This window comes from Carassius carassius, chromosome 14 (genome assembly GCF_963082965.1).
Source record: "Carassius carassius chromosome 14, fCarCar2.1, whole genome shotgun sequence".
In the NCBI taxonomy this organism is placed as follows: domain Eukaryota; kingdom Metazoa; phylum Chordata; class Actinopteri; order Cypriniformes; family Cyprinidae; genus Carassius; species Carassius carassius.
This window is the reverse complement of record NC_081768.1, coordinates 5,237,278-5,263,499: the sequence shown is the minus strand read 5'-3', so window position 1 is coordinate 5,263,499 and position 26,222 is coordinate 5,237,278. Positions and strand designations below refer to the sequence as shown.

At 36.3% G+C, this 26,222-nt stretch overlaps 1 protein-coding gene across 2 annotated transcripts in view; it reads left to right on the top strand.

The window, feature by feature from the left end:
• LOC132156771 (cadherin-23-like) overlaps positions 1 to 26,222 on the top strand; it is a 235,750-nt gene that overhangs the window by 90,231 nt on the left and 119,297 nt on the right. For both annotated transcript variants that reach the window (XM_059565791.1, XM_059565790.1), the window contains exons 7-9: positions 5,590 to 5,784; positions 5,881 to 6,009; positions 10,289 to 10,367. In XM_059565791.1, coding sequence (XP_059421774.1) covers positions 5,590 to 5,784; positions 5,881 to 6,009; positions 10,289 to 10,367 — 403 coding nt within the window. The remainder of the gene's footprint in view (positions 1 to 5,589; positions 5,785 to 5,880; positions 6,010 to 10,288; positions 10,368 to 26,222) is intronic.

Genomic DNA, 26,222 nt, shown 5'->3' with positions numbered 1-26,222 from the left:
AGCTCAATGACTTCATTTGCTTATGTCTCTCTGTTGCATCAGAGTAATTATCTCTATGGAGAGTGTTTAATGCACAGGCTAATGGTCAGTGAAGCACACTGCAGACCTCCGAGGGCTACTGGATTTAGACCATAAACTGGACTAAATGGTCTGTTGTGTGGATTTAGTAAATTTAACTGACATCTGCATTATGTTGTGAGCAATATTTGTCCCCTTGCAGAGTGCAGAGTTTCACTTTTGTGCTTGCCAGGCAAAAATTTTAGACAAGGAAGCTACTGAAAGTGGCATTTTGTAATATTTACAGTACTTTACTGTAAGTGTTTACACAGACATTTTACTGCACATTAAATAGAATGGTAGGAAACGTGATTGTTGATAAAAAAAAAAATTGATGAACACTGATGTGAGAATAGTAAGGTTCAAGATTAGATTGAAGATTAATTGGATTACTTCACAAAATGTGTGTGAATTCATTAAGTCAAATTTGCCTTTTAATAATTATGAAGCAAAACACCAGGATATGCAATACTGTCATAACTGATTGGTTCAGAGCGACAGGACATCTGCTGCATATTCAAACTCCTAACTGCATGCATTCTATTTAGCAGCAGATGTTGAAAGCTTAACTGTGAAAACATAATTTACCACAAAATGAGTGATGAATTTGCCTTCATTTTACTGTCTCATTGTGATCCTAAAACAATTACTGAGAGAGCGGCGTCCTTGATGTTACAGATGTTAAACTGAATTTGTTTTCTTAAATATTTACATCTAAGTAAGCGTAGTTAAAAAAAGTTAACATGCTTTATAAAAGTTTATGAATTTGTATTTCTAATTTTAATTTACTTAATTTATATATTGTTTTGAAACAAGTCTCTTATGCTTATTATGAAATATTATAGCACATTTAAATAACAGTTTTTTTTGTCATATTGATGTGATGCAAAGCTGAATTGTCATCATCATTACTGTAGTCTTCAGTGTCACATGATCCTTCAGAAATCATTCTAATATACTGATTTGCTGCTCAAGAAACAGTTATGTTGCATGATGTTTTATTCCTTTACATAGAAAGTTCAAAAGAACCATATTTATTTAAATAGAAATCTTTTTTAGCATTAAACATTTTTTTGATTTTCACTTTTGATCAATTTCATACACAAGTATTATTTTCTGTAAATGGAAACCCTGTGATAAAAAGACAAAGTCTTATTGACAGATATTATCTTCTAGAGTTGTACTTGAGATCCTAGCTTATAGACTGCCATAATTTTAACATTTTCAGAAAAGCACTGAAAATAATTTTCCTCTCTCTGTAGAGGATATAATTTATGCTGATTTGCTACTGAACTCTTGATGATAAGGACAGAATTGAATATGACAGAAAAAAGAACAGACTGAAGATGATGGAGGAATCCCTGTTATCCTAAACATTTCTAGTTAATTTGTCTCCTCAGAGAGTCTCTGGGAAGACGTCAGATGGGTTAATGAGCTGATAAGGGGCTTGTGATCATTTAGAAATATGATAATAGTAATTATAGAGCTTAAGAACATGTTGAACAGAGTGTGTAGTTAAACTGTGTATGTGTGTCTGCACAGTGATCTTTAGAGAAATGTACTGTTGCTTACTTTAGTGTTTGTTGTTCAAGTCTCAGTGTGAATTTTACCCCACATCTCACTCTGAATCTCACTTTGAATGAATAAATTGCTCAAAAATTTAAATGTGCTGAAAATGCCCATCCAAGATGCAGATGAATTTGTTCGTTCATGGGAACGGATTTGCTCACAGATCACTTGCTTACAGTACCAATGGATCCTGTGCAGTGAATGGGTGCCATCAGAATGAGAGAACAAACATCTGATAAAAACATGACAATAATCTACAAGTAATCCACACAACTCCAGCCCATCAGTTAATGTCTTGTGAGGTGGAAAGCAGCGGGAAAAACTTGAAACCATTGCTTCAGACCAAAATACAAATCCGTAAACCATAAAAATCTGAAAAAAAAAAAAATGCATCCTGTGGTGTCCTCTCACATCAAAATCCAGCCACATATTCAGTTAGAAATGTTTGAGACTGTAACAATGCTTGAGCCAAATTATGCTTGATCTGTGCATTTTTCTCTCCTGATTCAGATGAGTTGACTTTTTTCACTGGTGAAAGCAATATTATGGATTATGGACATCATAATCATGGATTTGTTTTTAGAAACATGCCGCTTTTTGCTCCACAAGGCATTAATTGAAGGACTGGAGTGGTTTGAGTTATTTGTGGATTATTGTTATGTTTTTATTAGCTGTTTGGACTCTTATTCTGATGGCACCCATTCACTTCAGAGGATGCATTTGTGAGCAAGTGATGTAATGCTAGATTTCTCCAATTCATGGAGAAGTCGGAGGTCGTGGCCTAGTGGTTAGAGAGTTTGACTTCTAAACCTAGGGTTGTGGGTTTGAATCTCGGGCTGGCAATAACACGATTTAGGTGCCCTTGAGAAAGGCATCGAACCCCCAACTGCTCCCTGGGCACCGCAGCATAAATGGCTGCCCACTGCTCCGTGTGTGTGTGTGTGTGTGTGTGTGTGTGTGTGTGTGTGTGTGTGTGTGTGTGTGTGTGTGTGTGTGTGTGTGTGTGTGTGTGTGTGTGTGTGTGTGTGTGTGTGTGTGTGTGTGTGTGTGTGTGTGTGTGTGTGTGTGTGTGTTCGTGTTCACTGCTCTGTGTGTGTGTGCACTTTGGATTAAATGGGTTAAATGCAGAGCATGAATTCTGAGTATGGGTCACCATACTTTGCTGAATGTCACATCAATTCACTTCCCTTCAAATCTGATCTGATATTGAAACTAAATCATCTGCATCTTGGATGGCCAGAGGCTGATTACATTTTCAGCAAATTTTCAAAGCTGTTCCTTTAAATCTATACATTTGGCAGATTCTTTTATCAAAAGGATCTTTCAAGATTCACATTTGATCACTTCATGCATTCTCTCTGAATCAAACCCATGACCTTGGTGTTGCAATGTCCATGTTTTTTGTGTCTGAGTTACAGGATTGGTTTGATCTTAATGTAGGTTTCATCTTAATGTAAGCTTCACTCTTTTTACCTTTTACCCTGTATCTCTCTTTGAATCTCTATTTATTCCTGTGGTGTTTTTGTGTAAACTGATTTTTCATTTGCTGCAATGTATATAAGAGGCGGAAAGCTAATAATAAGTAGCCTTTCTCTCCTCCCATTTCCCTCTTTCTGTCTTCCTGGTTTGGGAATAATCTTCTCTAACACACTGCAGTTGAAAGAGGCTGGGGAGTCCCTGCTGTATTTGTGGTTTTTAATACTGTTAGATATGCCTCTCTCCCACTCATGCATTCTTTTTCTTCCTTCATTCTTCTTATTTTATATTCTTGTTAGGCTTTTTCCTAACCTCAAATGTTTTATCTGAATACAAAATTCTTACTCAGATCAACACTTTCTTTTGCATAGGGGGCTGCTAAATATTCAGATATGTTTTGTCATCAGCATTCTGTACACTTAAATTAAAAACAATTTACAACTTAGAAATTACTAGTAAATTTCACAGTTGCAAAGAACGCAGTATATGTAATAATTTTTTATGTATACGTGATGTAAAATGCTACAGACTCACAGTAAAAATCTGAATGCAGTTATTAAATAGAAAAATAAAATAAGTGTTCCAGTTTCCTCAGCTGACCTAAAGCGGTTTGTCTTAAGGTGCGTGAACTTTAGCGTGGAGGAGCTGAGGGCAGACGAGCCGTGAGAGTGTGAGAGGACGTTATCAGGTCGAGGCAAGACAGCAAGTTAGAACTCACTGTCCATATCTATCTTCATTCCTTCTTATGATTCCTCTTTTTTCTAATCCTCTTTTCTCTCTCTCTTTTATCTTTGTCCTTTATACCTCTCATGCTTTCTTTCTCTCCAATAGTTTATCTGAATCTTTTCTAATCCTTTCTTTTCAAAGGATGGATATCTCCTGTTTTATTGAAAGAGATAAAGTGGGAGTGCTTGGTGAAGTACAACTTCTTTCTCTCAGGACGGATCTGGTTTACTGTTTGGGAATAGGAAATGTTGATTTTTCGAAACACTTTTTGCTCTCTTTTTTGTGGCCTTGGGAGTATTGCAGTGACTTTCAGCTTTATTTAAATGCCATATATAAGTAAATATATGTAAATATAATACCGTATATAGGCATAAATAATGCTGCTGGCTGTTTAACGTCAGCTATTACTCTCCGCAAGAGTTTATGAAGTTGCCTTTCCTATTTCATGTACTGTAGACTTTTGTCTAGAGTAGGCATGTGTAGATATATTGTATTTAAGGAGAGTGTGCATCTGAGTTTTAGTTATATGCATGGGTGAATTTCATTAAATTTCATGAATGTGTCTAGGTCATATTTTACCCCCAAATCAAAACATAGGAGCCTTATGCAAGTACCTTCATGCAAAAATGTAAAAATAATAATAATGTTATAATTTGTATTATTATATTGTAAATTACATGTCTTTGTGAGATAAATGTATACAAGTTTAAAATATTTCTAAGTCATAAACATCTTAAAGATATCTTAAATACATTTAATAAATGTCTATTTGATATCGGTACTGCATATGAGCAAACAATCGAAAAAATCTGTTTTGCAGTTGCAGATGTAACTGCAGTCATCAAATAGACGGTTTGAAATGTCAGTGTTTGAAAGTGTGTGGTTTACTAGTGTATTTACTTTAACTTCTCAGGTAATATCAGTGGAATAATATTTTAGATGTGGCCGAAATTTCAATAACAAAAGATTTGATTGTTTGATCAGAATTATTGCTCCTATTACACCTTTGTGAGATACAATTTGTTTCAGGTAAATCTAATGTGCAGTCATCGGTCTCATTTATCTAATATTTGTTCCAGAGCAAATAGTTTTGGCTATTTCGCCATACGATAACTTCAAGAGAGTGTTTTCATGAGTAAGTCAAGACTTTAATATTGAAAGAGACTGGAACAGTGTTGTAAACAAGGAAGTTATCTTTACTTTCAACAACACATTGTAAAACGCAGCCAACTGCAACTGAGCAGTGCTGGCATAAGAAATCACCCTTAACAGATGAAAGGATAGTGCCACAAAGATATCGCTTTCCTCAGCGGACATTCAAAGTAATGTTTTATTGTAAATAATTACTGTGTCATATTATCTATGGCTTTGTTTTGGAGTAAAAAATTTGTATTTTCACCTATTTTATTCAGATTCACCCCTATAGACCACGTCTATTAAGATATTGCCTGAATAATGACTTAAAACTTTGAGAGAGTCTGAAAATGCTCCTCCAGCATTTTAGTCTGTGTGTTCTCTCTGATGCTGACTGACTGCCTCATATCTCAGAGACAGCAGTGGTCTGATCATCTCAGACGAGTGTCACTTACTCACAGGTGAAATGACCGAGACAGGAGCTGTCACTCATCATCTGAATCTACATAACCACAGCATTAAATAGTGCTCATTATGCAAGTTCGTTCTTTCTTTCTCATGTTAACAGCACAACTTTGTATATATTTAATAACATGTACTGTATCATTACTGTCTCTGTGTGTGTAGAACACTCCAGTGGGAACATCAGTGTTCATGGTGAATGCGACAGACCCAGATCAGGGTGCGGGCGGCAGTGTGCTCTTCTCCTTCCAGCCTCTCTCTCCGTTCTTCTCCATTGACGGGGCCAGAGGAATCGTTACTGTGGCGAGAGCGCTGGACTATGAGATGACAACTGCCTTTCAGCTCACTGTTAATGCCACGGTAAGAAAACACACACTGAAGAGCTCTACACTGTGGAATTATTGAGTCAATTCCAAAGCCAAATAAAACATGTCTGCTTCTTTTTCTCTGTGACAGGACCAGGATAAACGCCGTCCACTCTCAAGTCTGGCAAATTTGGCAATTACCATCACTGATATTCAAGACATGGACCCCATCTTCACCAACCTCCCCTACAGCACTAATATAATGGAGGACGCACCACCAGTCAGTACACACACATACATTTAGTCTTGCTTTGTAATGTTCAGTGGTATTTAGATGATTGAATCTCACAAAAGAACACCATTTTTAGGCTGCATTTTCTATTTAATTGAATTTTTTATTTAACACATAATTTTTTAATGGATTTATTTATTTATTTAGACCTTTTTTTCATGATAACTAAGGAAGGTTGCTCTCAAATTCTTTACTTTAATGTCTATGTAATTTAATTGATTTATTCAGAATTACTATTTCATTTTATTATTGTAATTGTTTTTACATTTTTGTTTGTTTATACATACTTGAATACACTTACTTTTTACATTATAGTATTATTTTCATGACAATTAAGGAAAGGTCCCTCTCAATTTCTCTAATAACTTTAATGTGTTTGTAATTTGGACTGTTCTTGAATGCAAACATAGAAATGTTCTGGACATTTTTTTGTGAGTTTGATCCAAATTAATTGGCACAAAACCTAGTGAGCTTCCTGCGTAGACTGCATATTTGGGCCTCATAAGCATAGGTTGTAATTTTACAAGGTTTTAAGATACAGCTAGATAATTTTTAGATAGAAACCATGAAACAGAAGTATGCAAGGACAAAAATGTAAAAGTAAAGTAAAGATTTGTATAAACAGAAAACGTTCCAGGGAATGAGAGAGAGAGAGAGAGACAGACATAGAGAGAGAGAGACAGAGATAGTTTGGCTGGCAATGAATGATATAATGTGTGTTGAGTAATTAGACAATAATTATGAGAGAAGCAGCCATTACACCTGTGAACTCTCGCTGGAATACTCGTGTAATTACAGGGATAGAGACATACTGTGACCTGCTCAGTGTGAGAGCCCATGAAAGGTCATTCAGCCTGAGATTCACTACTGGCCATTTGGTCCCTTGCTGGTTTACTGTGTTAAACACACCACCACAGGCTCTGAGGATGTGTGTGTTGAATGTGTGTTTGTGTGTGTTTCTGTCTGTGTGAAATCAAGTGGAAGTAGGTACATTAAAGCTGCCTTTACAATAGAAGTTGAAGTTTTATCTTAGACACAAAATAGTCAATTTTCTTCTCCACTAAAAAACATTCTGCCAAAAAAACATAAGCAGTTTTACATAGACCAAAACCAGACATCTCTCCTATGAATAAAACTGTATCTGAAAACTTACATTTCAAGCTGAATAAAATGCAGAAATGTGTGAAGAACAATAAAGTAAAGAGTAAAGAATTAAATTTTTTTTGCTTATAAGGCAGCACTTTACTGATTTTCCTTAACAAAAAAAAAATGTATATATAAATGTATATATTGGTACAGTGCTGCCTTATAAGCAACATATATTTTGTAAATAAAACCTTTATTTTTAATGCGATTTATCACAGTTAATTGTTTGACAGCGCTAATTTTAATTCATTACAAAAGGGAAATATCAGTATTTCACCATTTGTATCACTCCACTTCTCAACCAACTCTTGAGCCTCTGAGTTGCTGTCTTTTTTTTTTACCTCTTTCTCTTTCTTTCATGCCCCATATTTTCTCTCTCCCTCCTTTTATCTCTGTCTCTGGTGTCTATTTGCATGCATATGAACTCGTGAGCGTGTCAGAAGGGAAGTGTGGTGACACGGATCTATCAGTCGTCTCAGGAAGGTCATGAATAAGAAGACAGTGATGACTTTAGACCAGTTGTCCTGTTTCAATGTGCCGGTCAGCATCAAGCATCTATTGGACGCCATTGATTTTGGCATTTCATTTCTTATTTCCTAAAGCTGCGGAAACATTATAAAAAAAAGACAAGACACTTTTGTGATTAGAATTACACAGTCTAAACACGTACGCCCTCAATAAGGGCACACGTCACACTAGCATGTTCATATAAAACGATGTTGACACGTACACTTAGCCACACGCAGAGAGCTTAAAGCTTATCTTCCCTCACACTCACACACGCGTGTACGGAGTGTGTGCCGGAGTGTGTGCCGGCTCAGTCGACAGGCCTCGGGCTAAGTGACTGAGTGGGTGTGGAGAGTTCTCAAGGCTACTGACATTTACACGCAAACATATATCAAACACGCAGAGCTGTTGCGGGTCACCTGTCAAAACACAACTCTTAACCCCCGCTCCATCTCAGGTGCATCGCTCTCGCTCACACACCTAGAGAGAGAGAGAGAGAGAGAGAGAGAGAGAGAGAGAGAGACATCCCTTAGCTGCTTTTTTTCTCACTCATCTCAATGTATTTTTTACATTGGAGAAGCGCAAAACAATTGTTATAGTTAAAGCAATAGTTAAATCAATAGTTCACCCAAGATTCTAAATCCTATCATTATGCACTCATCCTCACATTTGCCCAATCTAGTTGGATCTATTATATATTTTTTCTCCTCCTAGATTTTTTGCAAAGCTCTTTATATGCGAAGATGGTTTATGTTTCTTTCAAGGTCACATTTAGTGCATGTTCACATCCAAAAATGTGTATCATTGTATAAAAAGATCAGTTTGAAGATTCATCAAAATATATTTAATAACATTTTTTTTTATCAAATAAGTTAAAATAAATGAATAAATTTTTTGTATGAATTAAATCATTCCTGTCTGCCGTGCTGCTGAGTGGTTTGCATTTGTAGATCCGTGTAGCTTTGTTTTTCTGTTGGAATCTCACCATATTTTTGAGAATATCTATATTTTGGGTGAGATGTACAGTACATTTAAGATTCACCATAATATAGTGATATACGTATGCTAGTTCATGCCTTTAGCAAATAACAATTGTGTCTTAATTGCAATGTTATTTCCCATAATTGTGTGAATCTCAAAACTGTGGCTTTGATTCTCATAACTGACTTTATACTGTATATTACAGTGTGATTTTAAAATTTCAAATGCAAGTTTTAAAAAAAATACAATACAAAAAAATTATGATGTGAAATATTATTACAGTTTAAAACAACAGTTTTCTCTATGAATACATTTTAAAATGTAATTTATTTCTGTGAAGCAATTTCAGCATCATTTCTCCAGTCTTCAATCTCACATGATCATTTAGAAATCATTAAAATATGCTGTTTTGCTGCTTAAGAAACATTTCTCGCTATTGTTTTCTCTTTATTTGAAAACAGTTAATATTTTTGTGCAAATAAAAGGAGGAGAGAAACTGTCACTTTTGATCATGTTTTATGCATCCTTCCTGAATACAAGTATTGATTTTCCTTAAAAAATGATTAAACGGTAGTTTATTATATTCAATTATATAATCAATATATATATGTATATATATCATGATTTATTTTGTACTCTTAAACATTTTTGCCTTCGTAGCTATATTTAAATGAATATATATATTATATATATTATTATTATTATTATTATTAATACACAGCTGGCACAAACACAGCTCTGCGATTCATGCTCGTACTGTAGAAAACCGAATCCAGCTGCCAAATGGACCAAAGTTTGACAACAGCTAAAACGGAGGGAAAAACAATATTTTGCGGGAAAAGTGGGGAGTTTTTGCACCGCTGTTTGGTGTTTTCTTTTTGTCAGGGTGACATTTAAAGGCTTTTTAGGGGCAAACACAATTTGGCTGTCAAGCGCTTGATCTGAAATGGTGCAAGAGAAGAGGAGTGTACAAGAAGGTGCAGGGAGAATGTTTAAGGATGAGAGGAGAAAGACGTGTTGCATGATTGAACATTCAACTTGTGCGGATGGCAAGAGAATGGCCCGCAAATTACTTCAGCCACACTTCATCCCCTGTTCAGACACTTTGTCTTCCTTTCTCCCTCGCCTCTCCTCACATTATTGCGCTAAACGTGCTGTAATTGATTGTGTGCTGTAATAGCAGTGGAGTGTTGGCAGAAATGAAGCATAAACAGCTCTCAGACACTATTAGCTGGATCAATGGCAGACGCTCTCTCACTTTTCGCCTTAAGCATCTGTACTGTTTCTCATTCAGGATCAAAGAGTCCTCAAACTCAGAATATTTCTCTGTTTGTTGTTTTTCATGTCTCATTTGATGCATTCATTTTTGAAGCTGATGCCCCTGTTTCCTCAACAGCTGCACACAAAAGCATTTGAGCACTTAAAATGTCTGATTGTCATTGCTTTTAGACAAAATAAAACCAAGTGGCATTTATTTTAAAACAGCACAACAAGCAAAGCGTTTTAAAAACAAATGATAAAACAATAGATATTCTGTCCAAACAAAAGTCTATTTATGCACTTGTGTACATAATTTTCACATGTTTCTTGTTTTACCTCTCAGTACATGTCTGTTGTCTGTGTGTGTCTGTAGGGTTATGAAGTTCGTAAGCTCAGGGCGATCGATCAAGACTTGGGTCGACCACGTGGAATCGGATATACAATCATATCAGGTCAGTCACATCATGATTATCACATCTGTCAGGTGTTTAATTGTGTAAACTTAAGAACATCTCATTTGTTCCCTTTGAACTTTGTTGAGATTATTATGCCGCATTTCCACCGAAATTACCCGGAACATTTGTACCAGGAACTTTTTTCCCCAGGAACTTTTTTCCCCCCAGACCTTTTGCTTTCAGCGTTTCCACCGCGGTGTAAAGTAACAGGAAGATTAGGCAAATAGACTGGTGACGTAGGTCTGCGCGCGTTTCTCAATATACAAAGTACGCTGATTTTGGACGTGCATCCTCGGTAGTTCAGACTTTGTGAATTCGACTCGGGAGTGTGATGTCCGCGACGACGCGAATCCGGTAATTCTGCAAACAGCAGCGTACTTGATAACATCAGTCAGCTTGCCTTGACTACTGCAATTTTCCACACTGTATATTTATAATAAAACGAATTATGGTATCAAATACCACTGCATCCTTTCGTTTTCATTTAAACATAATAACAGCTGCAGAAATGTACTTAGTTCAGGGATATGTGTATATATACAGCCTTTACAATGAAACGAAATATTATATAAATTTGCCTTTTTTATTTTCATTTGAACATATAGATAAATTTAATACAGACCAAAGATAACCTGTTAGATTTACCCAAAACGAATTATATTTTATGTTTAACCACTAAAGAGACATCAGAGCCAGCGGCACATATCAGAAGGTCTAGCCGAGGTGAGGCTGCTCTCGGCGGATACATGAGGACTGAGCCGTCTCCGGGATCGGCGAAACACATTTTTAAATAGGCGCTGTCTTTATAAATAAACCACAGATTTGAGTTTTAAACAACTACATTCTCGCCTGAAATACTTTTCAAATTACATTTCATAACAGTAATATTTTGAAAATGATCCGAATAAATGGTGGTTGAACTCAACCAATGCTGCGTGAACTTAACCAGTCAGGATGTTTAGCGCTCAAGTTCCGCCCCCGAAAGTTCCGGAACTTTTAAAAAGTACTACCTCGCCAGCAGGGACTTTCTGAGGGGCATTTTTTTTACCCGGAACTTTATTTAAGTTGGGCGGCAGTGGCTCAGTGGTTCATGTAGGTTGTCTACAAACCGGAAGGTTGGTGGTTCAATCCCCGGCTCCACCTGACCAAGTGTCGAGGTGTCCTTGAGCAAGACACCTAACCCCAGCTGCTCCTGACGAGCTGGATGGCGCCTTGAACGGCAGACACCGCAGTCGGTGTGTGAATGTGTGTGTGAATGGGTGAATGTGAGGCAAAATTGTAAAGCGCTTTGGATGGCCATGTGGTCTGTTGAAAGCGCTATATAAATGCAGTCCATTTACCATTTAGTCCCTGGTTCCTGCGGTGGAAACACACCAAGTACCAGGCCAAAGTCCCTAATTCCTGGGTAAAGTTCCTGTGGTGGAAACGCAGCATTAGTTTATCAATGTTTGTGTTCCTTTAAGGCTTTGTAAACAAATAGAAACAATTCACAGGGTAGAATGACATTAAATAAGATAGTAGCAATAATAACAACAATAATATGTATTCAAATATATTATTTTTTATATTTTATAAATACTTTAGGTTTTCTTTATTGAAAACATAAAATATATAAAATATATTTTCTTCTGTCTTTAATCTTTAGCGTTGTAGGATTATACATATTTTTTATTTTTTATTTTATTTTATTTTAATATCCTCTTGATTCCAAATCTGAAAATATACTATTACATAATATTTCTTTGAAATATAACCTTGAATGACCATAAACATTTAGATTGGAATCTGAATATACAGTGAACTCAAGAGTGCATTTGTCATACATGTTTAAAGAGAATTAGACAGAGAATGTGAAGCTGACTGCTGTCAGTGCAGCGGACACATACATGAAAATGTACATTTCATGGCATTTCTAATACTAATGTCATGATTTGATAAATTGTGATTTGAGTGTTGAGCGTTGTATGATTGTTCATGCTCCAGTGTGAAGGACAGTGGCATATATGTGTTACATTAGTGCTGCTGTGATGTAAGTCTCTTAGGATGTGGGATAATATGTGTGTGTGACTGAAAGCCTTTGTCAATTTAGTCCATACATGAGCTTAACACAGCAGGACAAACCTTCCCACAGTGCAACAAACACACACGCTCACTGTATTTGTGTTCTTGTGTGTGCACGGCCACCCCCATAGATCACTTCCATTGCTATCAGCATGAGACAGACGAATCGAAGGGAGAAAGAGAATGAAGGGCGAGAGACAGAGAGAGTCAGAGAAAGAGAGCGAGAGAGAGGGTTACACCATGTGTTTCTGTGATATAGTTCATATGTACATTGAGAACCTTCAGTGGCTCAGTTTTGCGTAAGTGTGTGTTGAATGGGTTTTGTAGGCTGTGTGTATGTATAGATTTGACACTTAAATGACAATGAGTGGCACTGCATTATGTGCAAAATACCAAACCACTCACAGTGAGAGAGAGAGACTGTGTTTGAATATGTGTAGTAAAAGTGGGCCGCTTTTAATGCTATGTTTTTTGAATAGTGTTAAGAGATGTGTTTCATTCTAATATTTTGTTTTGAAGTTTTAATTAGAAAAATATTTTTTGTTTGAGGTCATTTTGCATTATGCTTGTTGACAGTCTCTTCACATCCCGAAAGCAGTCAGGTGGGGATCACCTACCCTGTCTTTTAAGTCGTGTTCACATTTAATATGCTTTGAACTAATTTTAATCAATTTTAAAATGTGTTCATATTCAAATGTTGTTGAAAAAGTCAGGTTTTCTGATAAAGTTTTATTGATGGAAAAACATATTTCCTGAATGTCTACCATTGGTCATCCTGAGAGATATTACTGCTCCAAACTCATTGGTTGAGCAGATCATGCTTATTGTATTTTGTTAGATCATTATACTGTGTATCAAGCCAAGCCACAGTATATTTTACATGCCTTTGAAAATGGCAGAGAAACAGCACTTTAAATCACAGCTACAGGAACAATGCTGTACTGGGTACAAACGCGTTATGGAAGCGTCATTCAAGATGGAAAGAAAGGCGTCAAAAATTTAACATAAATAATAATTAATACATTTGTTTGTAAAAGTGACTTAACAGTATGTACATAAAAAGTATGTTTTTATTTACATTGTCCACCTGCAAAACTCCAGTACTACACACTGCAGTAATGCTGAAACAGGTACCCAGATGGTCATTTTGGCCCATAATTGATATTATACATGTTATTATGCCCTATATATGTTACCACGATTGTGCTTTAAATTGTGTTGTGCTGCAACAGCTGTAACTGCAACAGGTTATCGGCTACTGGCAATGATCAAATAATAGCCTCTCAAAGTAACTGTTGAGTGAAGAGGCTTGAGGACATTATTTTTGAGTATTGATACAAGAGCAGTGCAGCCCTCCAAATCACACTCAAAATGACATATTATTCAGTTTTTAGAGGAAAGCTGGAAAGTGAACGTATAAATATTCTGAAGAAATCTGATAGATTTGCCGTTAAATTGTGGAGCATTAATGCAAAGATTTAATATGGAAAGAGGATTGTGTCAATTTCCTCTGAGCGGTTCAAGTCTAATGGTCTATCAATAGGACAGCGATCCGCGATGTAGGTTAAACATTCCCGCTGGCTAACGGAGCACTGCTATTTCCTGAACCTGATTCCATACTCCGTAATCATAAGAGCTATTGCACGGGCCCTGACCCTAGATCAGCGGAATATCCCTAGTTATCATTCATAATGGTAATTGCTCTATTAGAATTCATATTGCAGGCACTCTCAAAGCCGTTGTGTGTGAATCTAAAGGGGACAATCAAAGAAGCAGGAGAAAAAGGGTAGAGGTAGAGGAAAAGATGTCACTCTCTTTTAGAGACTCAGGTTGAGTTCAAAATCATGTGAAATAGTTTGATGAGCACAGTTTCTTACCTGTGTTAACATAGGGGTTACACGTCATTCAGAATTTAATTAAAAATGCCTTTTAAATTTCAGTGCAATACTTTGAATTTGAATTTCATTTGAATTAAAGTAAGAAAAGGGGGCAGAAATTAGATTTAAATTTGAATATTAGGAAGTTTTAAAATGTATTCAAATTTAAATAATTGTTTTTTAGATTATTTGAAAGTTTTCAAAATAGTTTAATAGTTATACAGATAGACAACATTAACAATAGACAGACAGACAGACAGACAGAGAGACAAACAGACATAACGATACAATGCTAGACAGAATAAACGATGGATGGATTGATGGATGGATGGATAGATAGATAGATGATTACATGGATGGATGAATGGATGACAGGTGGACAAATGATCGGATGGACAGGTAGAATGACACAGACAGATAGAACAACAGATAAATGGATGGACGGATGGGTTGTTTTAGTGTACATTATAGAAACAGACTTTACACACAAAGAATCTCATCAGTGCAGATTCCCTGTTAAATTCATTAGCACATAATGAATGAATATCTCAGAAAGCAGTAATGGCATGTCACATCAGAACTGAAGACAGACAGGCTGATGCGTGGATTGTGTATTTGTAGTTTGTGTGTGGCTTTAGGCTTCACTTTGTGTATATGTCATTGTAGCCGTCCTTCGAGGGTAAGTGTGTGTTTTTCCTGCGGGGACTCGTTCCATTAGTTGAGTAATTAAGATAAATGAGTTTTTAATTGCAGGGTGATGTGTGTTAATGATCTAGAGACTATAGATCATGCTTTCCTGTAGTCTCTCTCTCTCTCTCTCTCACTCATTTTCCCCCAGAGGTGTGATGACAGTGCTGCTGATGTTATTATTTACTGCCAAATTACTGTGCTGTTCCTCAGGCCTCGAACTTCCTCTCTAATCCTGCAACTTGACCTGGAATGTCATAATATGATCTTCTGAAGTCAAAACAGTACCTGAATGTGAAAAAAGAGAGTGTAAACTAGTCAAGTTTACATTTCTGACAGTATTATTCATTTGCGTCATAACGCAAATGGTACGCAATGAGAAATAAAGAGAAATATAAGTGGTTCTTGACCATGGTGTTGCTATGCAGTCAGCTAAATTGTGTTGACGTTTTTGACAGAATTGTCTTGACAATTATTTCCTTAAAAAATTGTGAGAATGCTTGAACATTGAAATGCAGTTGGCACGTTATTCTAAATGATTTTAAGAACACTAGTAGGTGGTTGCCAGGGTGTTGCTATGCAGTTGCTAAGTCGAAGGGATATATGGTTACTATAAATCATAGGGCAAAAAAGTCAAATAGGTTTGAAAGGGTGCCAGGGTGTTGCTATGCAGTTGCCGGGTTATTTTGAATTGTTTTGAAAACATATCTTGTTATTAGGGTGATTATAGGTGGTTGTTCCATGGACTGGTGCCTTGTCATGGTGGAACAGCTTGTGAGTCCCAGTGACCCTAAGAGCTAAGCTGGCGGGGACCTTGTACCCCTGGTAGCTTCAAGCAAGCCAGACAGGTCAAAGCAAGAGACCAGACAAAACCCAGTCCACCCTGCTAGCGCGGAAGCAGGGGTTGGTATGCTGTGTATCAGAAGGCATTTGCTGTCACAGCACCTGAGTCGGTCCGCTCAGCCGCCCATTGAGCAAAAGAAGCCAATGGTCATGGGGCAATAGACCTAGTCAGTTGGTCACTGCGGGGCAACTCATAACTACACCAACCGTCACACACCTCTGTTCCGTTGGAATCTGTAGCATTGAGTCCAGAGGTGGAAGTTTGACCGGGCACACATGCTTTCACTTATTTTGCCCGGGCGCTCTCTACTATGAGCATCTCATCTCTCCATTATGACGTCTAACTTTCAGCCTCCACGACTGGCAACTCTGGAGTACCCTGTCCTTAAGAGTGCTGTCGTTGCTCGGCAAGGTTCGCGTGTACGACAGTTGTGACCTGGTCGTCATCCTGCAACTGTCGCATACACCTCCATCACATGCTGGAATGTGCATTCCTTTGGCATTAGTTTTGACATGGACTGCGTCTCACCTCGTAAATCAGTCCTGATTGATGCAGAACTACTCCGACTTAACATCTCCATCGCTGCCCTGAGTGAAACTTGGCTGACCAGTGTTGGCTCTGTCCAGGAAAAAAAACTACCGTAGAGCGCCCTCTCGCGGCTGTAGACGGTAATGTTTTATCTTGGTTCTTGGTTCTAAATGAATGCGTATTTTTGGACTGATGCGACTTATACTCAGGTGCGACTTATAGTCCAAAAAATATGGTATACTTTATTCTGGAACGTATACCCAAACGGTGACAGACCAATGCACGGTGTCGGATTTGCAATCCAAAACAAGCTACTGTCCTCAGTGGAAAAACCTGTGCCCATCTCCTCACGTCTCTCCTCACTGCACCTGCACACAAACTGTGGACCAGTTACAATCATAGCCACTTACGCCCCTACACTTAATTCTGATTTAAATGTAAAGGAATCAATTTACAATCAACTTAGCGCCATTGTTCAGAAGAGGCCCTCGACAGAACGTTTGATGATCCTTGGTGACTTTAATGCCTGAGCTGGTGTTAACTCTAGTGCATGGCCTGACATTCTGGGAAACCATGGATATGGCAACATGAATGATAATGGTCAGCGCTTACTGGAACTTTGTAGCACCCACAAACTTTGTGTTTTCGCTCTTCATTCTTTCAAGGCTCAAGCTAGGTGGTTGGCAGGGTGTTGCTATGCATTTCTGAGTAGTTTTAAAAACATTTCTAGCTACTAGGGTGTTTGTGAGTGGTTACCAAGGTGTTGCTATGCACTTGCCAAGTTATTCTGAGTGGTTTTAAGAATGTTGCTAGGTGGTTGCCAGGGTGGACTTGCCGAGCTGTTCTGAGTACTTTAAAAAATATTTATAATTACTAGTGTAAAAGTTTGTGGGTGGTTGCCAAGGTGTTGCTATGCACTTGCTAAGTTTTTCTGTGTGGTAATAAGAACATTGATAGGTGGTTGCCAAGATGTTGCTATGCTGAATAGATTGCTTGTGGTGGCTGAGGTAATATAGAATTGAACATGTGTGATTAAATGAGATCAGATATCAGAGCCGGAGCTCTCAGTTTCATAAATCAGAAGAATTGATGCTGAATTGAAGTTTTAAGTGTATGTTTTTGAACTCCAGCACAACTCCAGGACAAGTTGGTACAACTGTGAATACTGAACCGAGAGGGTGTGTGTGTGTGTGTGAGAGAGAGAGAGAGAGAGAGAGAGAGAGAGACAGAGACAGAGGAACTTGTGAGGGGTCTTCAGCATGCTCTCATGCCTGTAGAATCCATTATAATGTGCCCTGGGAGAAAACTGTCCTGAGCTTTAGCCCAGCAGGGTTCATGAACCACAGCTCTCACAGATATGGCTAACAGCCCCTGCAGCTATGGTGGCTTTAAAGGGCCAAAGTTAAAGCCTCATTAAATCACCCTGCTCTTTCAGAAGCAGATGTGAGCTGGAATTCCCAAAAGGTACAGATCTACATAGTGACGCTGAAGCTGAATGTTACCATGGAAACCTCATGGAAAGTTTCAGTTCCCATTGATTTACACTTTTCTTATGTAGGGAACTGGACTCTCGCCAATGCTGAGATTCCACCTGGAGAGATTCCGTTGATGTGTGCAAATGCCAGTTTAGGAGCATCTCATAAACTTCAAGAAATATAAACACACACACACACACACACACACACACAGACACACACTGGACTACTGCGAGCAATGGATAGCTTGCAGACTAATCTGGTCCTTTTCACCAAGTTGATTAAGCAAGATGAGATATTTAGACAGTACAATATCTAGATATCTATTGTTTCCACATGTATATAGAGTAGATGTGACTAGATCATGCATGCACACACAAAGTCAGAGCTTGCATGTCTTCTGACTGTTGTAAAGGCCCAACAAAAAGTTAACAATGTTATTTTTTAACAGCATTAGCACATTTATTTGACATTCTTACTGTTTCAGAACAAAAATAATTAGAACCTTTGGAACTAATTGGAATTTATCCTTAAATAATACATTCCTGTTATTGGGTTATTTATTGATATTATATTTCTTTTAAGTAAAAAAAAGAGAAGGTTTTAAAGGAAGCTCTCATTATGTGTATATAATTGATAAAAAATACAGTAAAAAAATATTGTAATATATATATACAATATATATAACAATATATAATATCTGTTCAAATTAAATATATTTTTTAAATGTAATTTATTCCTGTGATGCAAAGCTGAAATTTTAGCAGGCATTTCTCCAGTCCAGGGCCAGCCCAGGCTCTGTTGGTGTCCTAGGTGAGATTTTAGATGGAGGATCGCGCAGAACCTCTGCAAGCATGGCTCTTACTTGTATAATTATAAGAACTATTTGCACTGTATTTATCAGTGGGACAATATTTATACAATACTACAACATAGAAATAATTTGCAGGTCTCAGCAGCACGAATTATGTGCCCAGCTACATCTGATTCAAATATTATGCTAATTAACAGTGAGTGGTAGTTTCAGACATTACAGTGCTTCACTCGCACTGACTCTTATTCTGTCTGAAAGAATAAAAAGATCGACTTGAAGGTGGAGTGATTCGACCAATCAGATGAAAGCAACGTTTCTGCTTCGCCCACAAGTGCGAATGAAATATTTAAGCCATAAACCGAAATGATCAAAACGTACACGGGCCAACTGTCTTGTCCATGTTCTCTCACTTGAATCCTCTTCTTGAGATTTGAGTCTCTTGACGTTCTGCAAGCCCCGCCTTGTTCACGCAGTGATTGACATGGCGGGAGGGGGCGGGCACGTGATCGGCTCGGAATGCATTTTCAATGTACACAATGAATTTTGCTACATTCATTGCGGTACATTGAATGAAAATGCAATCGTAAGTGTCTTGACTGTGAGTGTTAATGCAATTAAGCATTAAAATAGCATTTGAATGATAATTTTGCCACAGTTTTTGCTTGAACATTTTATACATATATAATCATTTCTAAATCATTGATTGTACATTAACAGCTGTCAACCATTTTTATTTTGGTTGCACATGTGCACCCCTGATTATGTAATATTTTTTGTTAATGTTAATGACAGTTGTTAATCCAGTTTCTTTATGTATTTAAATTGTTGGAGATGTAACAGGTTGATTTATATGTTGTATAATGTATTTTCATATACTGAACACACAATGCCCATAGCTTGGCAATATTTAAGCAACGTTTAAGCATCCACTTCAACCTGTTTATTATAAGCTTGCACTGCAGTTGTATCATCTGCCAATTTAGTATTAAAAATATTAGATCTACTAAATCTTTGTTCTTATAGTTATCGTCCTTGGTGTGAACGGGCCTGAACACATGTGCACGGCTACATATAATGTATGATATATCCTTTGAATTAATGATGCATATCACTGGAACAATAACACTCTCTTCAGCTTTCCAATTATAAACTTGTTCCTCTGATAATCTCCGTCTTTCTCTCTCTCTCTCTCTCTTTCACACACAGGCAAGCTTTCTACAATACTCACTCACTGTCTGTGTAGAGTACTTAAAAAGCCATTGCCTGTTCACGCACAAGTCTGCTCACAACAGCGTGCTACCTGCAGAGACGTGATATGTGATGAAGACATACAGATCAGCTTACATTCTTTTATTTTGCCATCTAAGTCTGATCTTTAATAGGATCTTATCATGTCACAGTTTCCTTTCAGATGAATGGCTTAATGTTGTCTACAGAAGTTTGTAGTACTTAAACAGTGCAGTGAGATTTTCACAACAGAACCGGATCCACAAGCATTATTTCATGTGTGTACAAAGCTGCACTTCTTAAGTATTGAAATTCCACAATTCAAGTGCTTAATGACATTCAAGCTTTCCATTGCAGGGCATTTCCCCCCTAAAATTCAGATTTTTTGCCTTAAAGGGATACTTTACCCAAAAATGAAAATTCTGTCATTAATTACTCACTCTCATGTTGTTCCAAACCCATTAGACCTCCATTCTTGCTAGCAAAAAGTATTCTCATAGCTTCATAACATTACGGTTGAACCACTGATGTCACATGGACTATTTTGCTGATGTCCTTGTATGTGGTATTTGCATTGCTGGGTCAGAAAGCTCTGGGATTTCATAAAAAATATCTTAATTCACGTTCTTATAAGTTTGGAATGAGATTAGGGTGAGTAGTTTATAACAGAATTTTTGGGTGAACTATCCCCTTAAATTGTGCTGTTTTGGGCTGTTGTTTTGTAAACATATTTTTTTAACTTTACGAAATGAACTTGACCTACATTGATAGAGGCTACATTTACACTAGTGTGTTTACATTACTCTGAGACTTTTAAAAACACTGCAGACCCCATTTTAGTTTGAAAATTCTGTGGTTGCGTTTCAGTGTAAACGGACCAAACTGTTTTTTTTTTACCGGGGGACCCCCTCTAAATGCAATTGGGCTAGTTTTGCGCAATTTTTGAGTACCAATGGGGGAGGTATTGTTGTGAAAACCTGGCAACCCTGATGCTTATTGTTGTATCTGCATGAATGGTCATGTGACATGCATTTTTGGTTGCAAATGTGGACATAGATTGGTATTCTTTCTTACAGATATTTGCATATTGCATTTTGATTGGTCTTTGCTTTCTTGCATCTTTTTACTGTATATATGATTTTACATTTTTGTTGTGCATTGATTCAATCTTTTATATTCCAGAAGACATCACCTAGTACTTATATCCTCCCATTCAATTGCACATGCGACCAAACCGAAAAGTTCAATAAGCTCAATCATCTGTGGATCTTTTTTAAAGAATGCACTTGACACTTTGAGCAGAGAGATCAAAGATTCCAATCTATCTCTCTGGGTTTGATTATTCCCCTTGAGGCCTGAGCTCTCTGATCGATAGTCAACCCTGCGACCTGGGTTACAATAAGCTCTAGTTAATAATGAAATATCTGTGTGTGTATGTGTAAGAGATGGGTCTTTAATTTCAGATGAGGCTGGTGGTGTGTATATTGAATGAGTGTGTATATGTGAGGGTTGACAGGTTGTCAGATGGGTCACTCCTCTGGCCTGAAGTACAGACAATGAACACCTTTTATTCTTTATTCATTTACTGCCAAGATGTCCTGACAGCTGGACCCTTTGTCCTTTAGAGCCTGTTTGTTTTTTGAGAATGGATGCTTTAAAAAAAAAAATTTGAATCCGAATGATTTCCACAATGTTCTGTTATTGATGGTTTTGGAAAATCTGCATTCTTCCACTGATGTAGACTGAACGCTGTACAATATGCATAAATATGCATAAAATATGCAATATACGCATGAGAGTCACCTTAAACTTTACTGATATCATGATCAGCATCTTCTTCTCTGTCCACTGTGCACAAGAATGAACGATCACCTTCCAAGCAGCTGTGGTTGCAGTGCAAAGATGCCTTTTTTCACAGATGAAATGCCTCAAGCATGCTAAATCCTAGGTATTGGATTCGAAAAGATAATGAGAAGTGAAAGGTTGCTAGATGCAATAATTGTGGAATATGAAACACATTTCCAAGAACTGTTTATTTCCCATTTGTTTTTTTCTGTTCTGTTGAATTCAGAAATGGTCCTATCATTTTACAATATGCAATTTCCAAATATCATCCATTTGTTCATCCAAAAAATTACTAAAAGAATTGTTCATGGAATCATTAGAGAACAAGAATTGCTCAGTGGAATCAGAATGGTTAAATTCTCTTCATATTACTCTAAAAAGCTTAATTTGCTATCGAAATGACATTCAATACTTTCAAAACATTCATGGTTCCCTCATGGCTCAGGTGGATGAAATCATTAAAATTGATTAGAGTAAAAAAAAAAGACTAAAAGATTCAAATAGACACCATAAATGGATAGTTAGATTATTGATAGGATTGTACTTTTCTGCTTATTAATATCTGTTAAGATTTGCTTTAGTGCCAGTTGGTAAAGTGTTTTGGTTAAATAGACTTCAAATGTCACTCTTGTCTCAGTCAGAGTTAGCGTTTAATTGCACTGTCAGACTCAGTGTGTTTGTCACTAATCTGGATTCTGCATTTGTTATGTGAGGGTATTGATTGTATAATGTCATATAATCCATAAAACAGCTTTTCATGTCAGATGAAATCAGATGGTTTCTGTACGCCTATATAAAACGGGGAAAGATTTGTATTATTTTGTTTGCTGTAAATGCTGTGTGTAGAGTAGATGGTTTGGTGATTGTGTGGTTAATCTATCTGACCTTTGTTTAGGACTATTTGTTCATTATAGAAGGTTATGATTTGGTTATCATTTGACTTTTAAAGATATTACTCTGGCGATTCATACCACGTAAAAACTTCACAATTTGCTCCTGTTTTATATAATCGTCTATTATGACTTAGTCTGATTGACTTCATTTCAAACCATAAATCCAAAGTTTTTGGAGTATTATATACAAATATAAAATATTAGTTTTTTAAATTAAATATTACACAGACATCTACTATAATATAATGCAATTATAGCAATTTAGAAGTTGCCTCCAAAATTTTTAAATTCTCCAGAATGCTTTTTATTTTATTTTATTTTATTTTATTTTATACCTGCTAAGATTTTTAATTTTTCCAGAATACACAGCTTTTTATTTTATTTTATTTTATTTTATTTTATACCTGCTAAGATTTTTAATTTTCCAGAATACACAGCTTTTTATTTTATTTTATTTTATTTTATTTTATACCTGCTAAGATTTTTAATTTTTCCAGAATACACAGCTTTTTATTTTATTTTATTTTATTTTATACCTGCTAAGATTTTTAATTTTCCAGAATACACAGCTTTTTATTTTATTTTACTTTATTTTATTTTTTACCTGCCAAGATTTGCAATTTTCTAGAATACACAGCTTTTTATTTTATTTTATTTTATTTTGATAGGTGAGGTTTTGTTAAACTGTTGGCCGTTTTCTGATTTAAAAGATAATTCATATCATTTGATTATTTTCTATTCTCATTTTAAGCTAGATGGGTAAACCAAAAAGTAATATATATGTCCTTAATTGAATTCTTTATTCATTCATATAGTAAATCACTTTTGCCTTGACTTGTTTTGGACACTCGTTTTCCTTTAGGTTCATGCTTTCTGTAAAATACTATTACGTTCCCTTAAAACCTATGAAAGCTGGGCATGTCCTTTTCAAGGGGTTTGATTAAATCTGTAATAGAATAGGTAATAGAAGTCATTCAGGTCAACTATAGACTTGAATAAATCCTCTATAGAGACAGACAAACTGCCATTTGACAGCACAGAGTCATCTATTCAGTGTGTTATCATTCTTTTGAAGTAGATGTTTGTTAAAATTGAAAGTATTACCTTCTATATTCATTGTATTGTAATGCAGGCTATTGTTAACATCTATTTGTTAGTTCAGAAGAAAACGTGTCGATTAAACAACGTTGCCAGGGTCTCTTGCTGCTATATCGCTCCGTAACAAAAGAACATATGCGAAGGACTATCAACTGCACATCACTACGTGTGTGTGTTCACCTGTATGAAAGCATAATTATAATGAGGGCATAAATATCAGCTCTTTTTGTGCATGTTCCCATGTGAGTGTGCTTGTTTATATGCATTTACGTGTGGCTCGAATTTGTCTGGAAGTCGCTCGAGACTCTGTGATGTCTTTCCTAATGCTCTGAAATTATTCTCATTACATAGTGCATTAGCCTGGAGAAAACACAATCTTTTAATCACCAAAGCCCAGAACATATCCCAAACCCTCGAACCACGTCCCAACATTAGTGCTTTCCTGTTGCTATTGTGTGAGCGGTTGCAAAAGCGGTGCACGTAGGTTCACGGTGATTAAACATTGAAGGAGTGTGTGTGTCTGTCTGTGTGTGTGTGTGTGTGTGTGTGTGAGAGAGAATCGTTTGTCTCATCACACACTCGATCGCACACATCAGATTATGCACTCGTCTTTCTCTTATAATAGCTACATGTGTTTGAGCCCCTCTCTCTTTTCATCCGCGTGTGTTTTTCTGAGAACGAGGCGGGCAGAATTTCGATAAGTGTTGACTGGTGGTCCGGAGAGACTGCTGCACAAACACAATGTGAATATTTTATAACATTTTAATTTCAGAGCTTTCAGCAGCGTGTGGTGGGTTTCCACTTGTAGGTTTTGCATAGCCAGGCTTTTGACTAAAGTTTGAGAACTGTTTTGCAAAGAACCCGCCCACTGACTAGAAAAGAATGTCTTGCTAAGAAAGTATACTACAAATAAATCTACATATTTATGTGTTTTATAAAAAATAGTCTGCAATTGTACTTTTAGCGTGCTAAACTGGTATACTTAAAGTCTGTTAAGTTGGAACCACTAGGCAAATTTTGTGCTTAATGCACTTTAATTGTGTGGAAGTAGTGCTAAAGATATACTGAAGTATATCAAATTGTGCTAAAGTTAAACTATTTCAAGTATACAGTACTGTACTTTGGGTACACTTTAAAACACTTGCTTTTAAAGGCCGATATTATTCAAAGATCATACAATCCTCATCAATAGAACACGTTAACACATTTTAGGCTTAATATTAAGAAATGTGCATTGTGCACAGATGATTAAAACATGTTTGCATTATGTCAGTAAACATGAGATTTGAACTATACTTAGTATGAAATAAATCTATTTTAATTACATTTACTAGGGTATATATATATATATATATATATATATATATATATATATATATATATATATATATATATATATATTATTTATTTATTTATTTTCAAAACAAGAAAACTTAACATTTAATGCAAATATTAAAAAAATGCATAGATACAAATATAATGTATTTTTGATGATATTTATTTTATAATGCACTTAAAAATATTAAAATAAATAAATATACATTTTTATTTTTTGCTTTGTATTTTTATATTTACTAAAATTGTATTTGTCATTAGTTTTCTTTGCTGTATTTTGTAAAAAGGTTAGATTGTTTATTTGCCCTACTACATTTTGCTTTGGACCAACAACAAAAACATTTATGGATGTGGGGCCAAAATATATAAAAATAATAAAAAAGTAAATAAAACTATATACACACACACACACACACACACACACACACACACACACACACACACACACACACACACACGCGCGCGCACACACACACACACACACACACACACACACACACACACACACACACACATACACACATATGTAGCTTGATGCTTGATATTATACTTTCTTATATATTTTTAAATATTACATCAAATAAATGTCAGGTTTTTTGCTATTGTATTTTTTATATTTGATTAAAAATATATTGTTCATTTAATTATATTAAAAAAAAAAATTCAACAAGCTTGAAACTATAATGTAACTCTAGACAACTCTAGACTGTTTTTGCTAGACAGTGATGGCAACTGTTCTGATTCAGAACATGACTGATTTGTCTGCATTTTTCAACACAGTCATTTTTTGTAAATACGACACAACCTCAGAAGGCTTCACCATGAATGAAAAACCAAATGTGTTTGTATATGTATACAGTGTGTTTGCATGTGTGTGAGTCGTGGATGCTTTAGCTTCTCATTTTCCAGCTCACTACTAGCGGTAATGTGAAAACCCCAGCAAAACACACACACACACACACACAAACACACACACACACACACACACACACACACACACACACACACACACACACACACACACACACACACACACACACACACACACACACACACAGTCCATTGAATGAAAAAGTTAATTCAAGCATCTTGAAATAGTGATGACTACAATACTTCAAAGACTCCTGCTCTAGTATTTTCACTCGACACATTCATGCATACATACAAA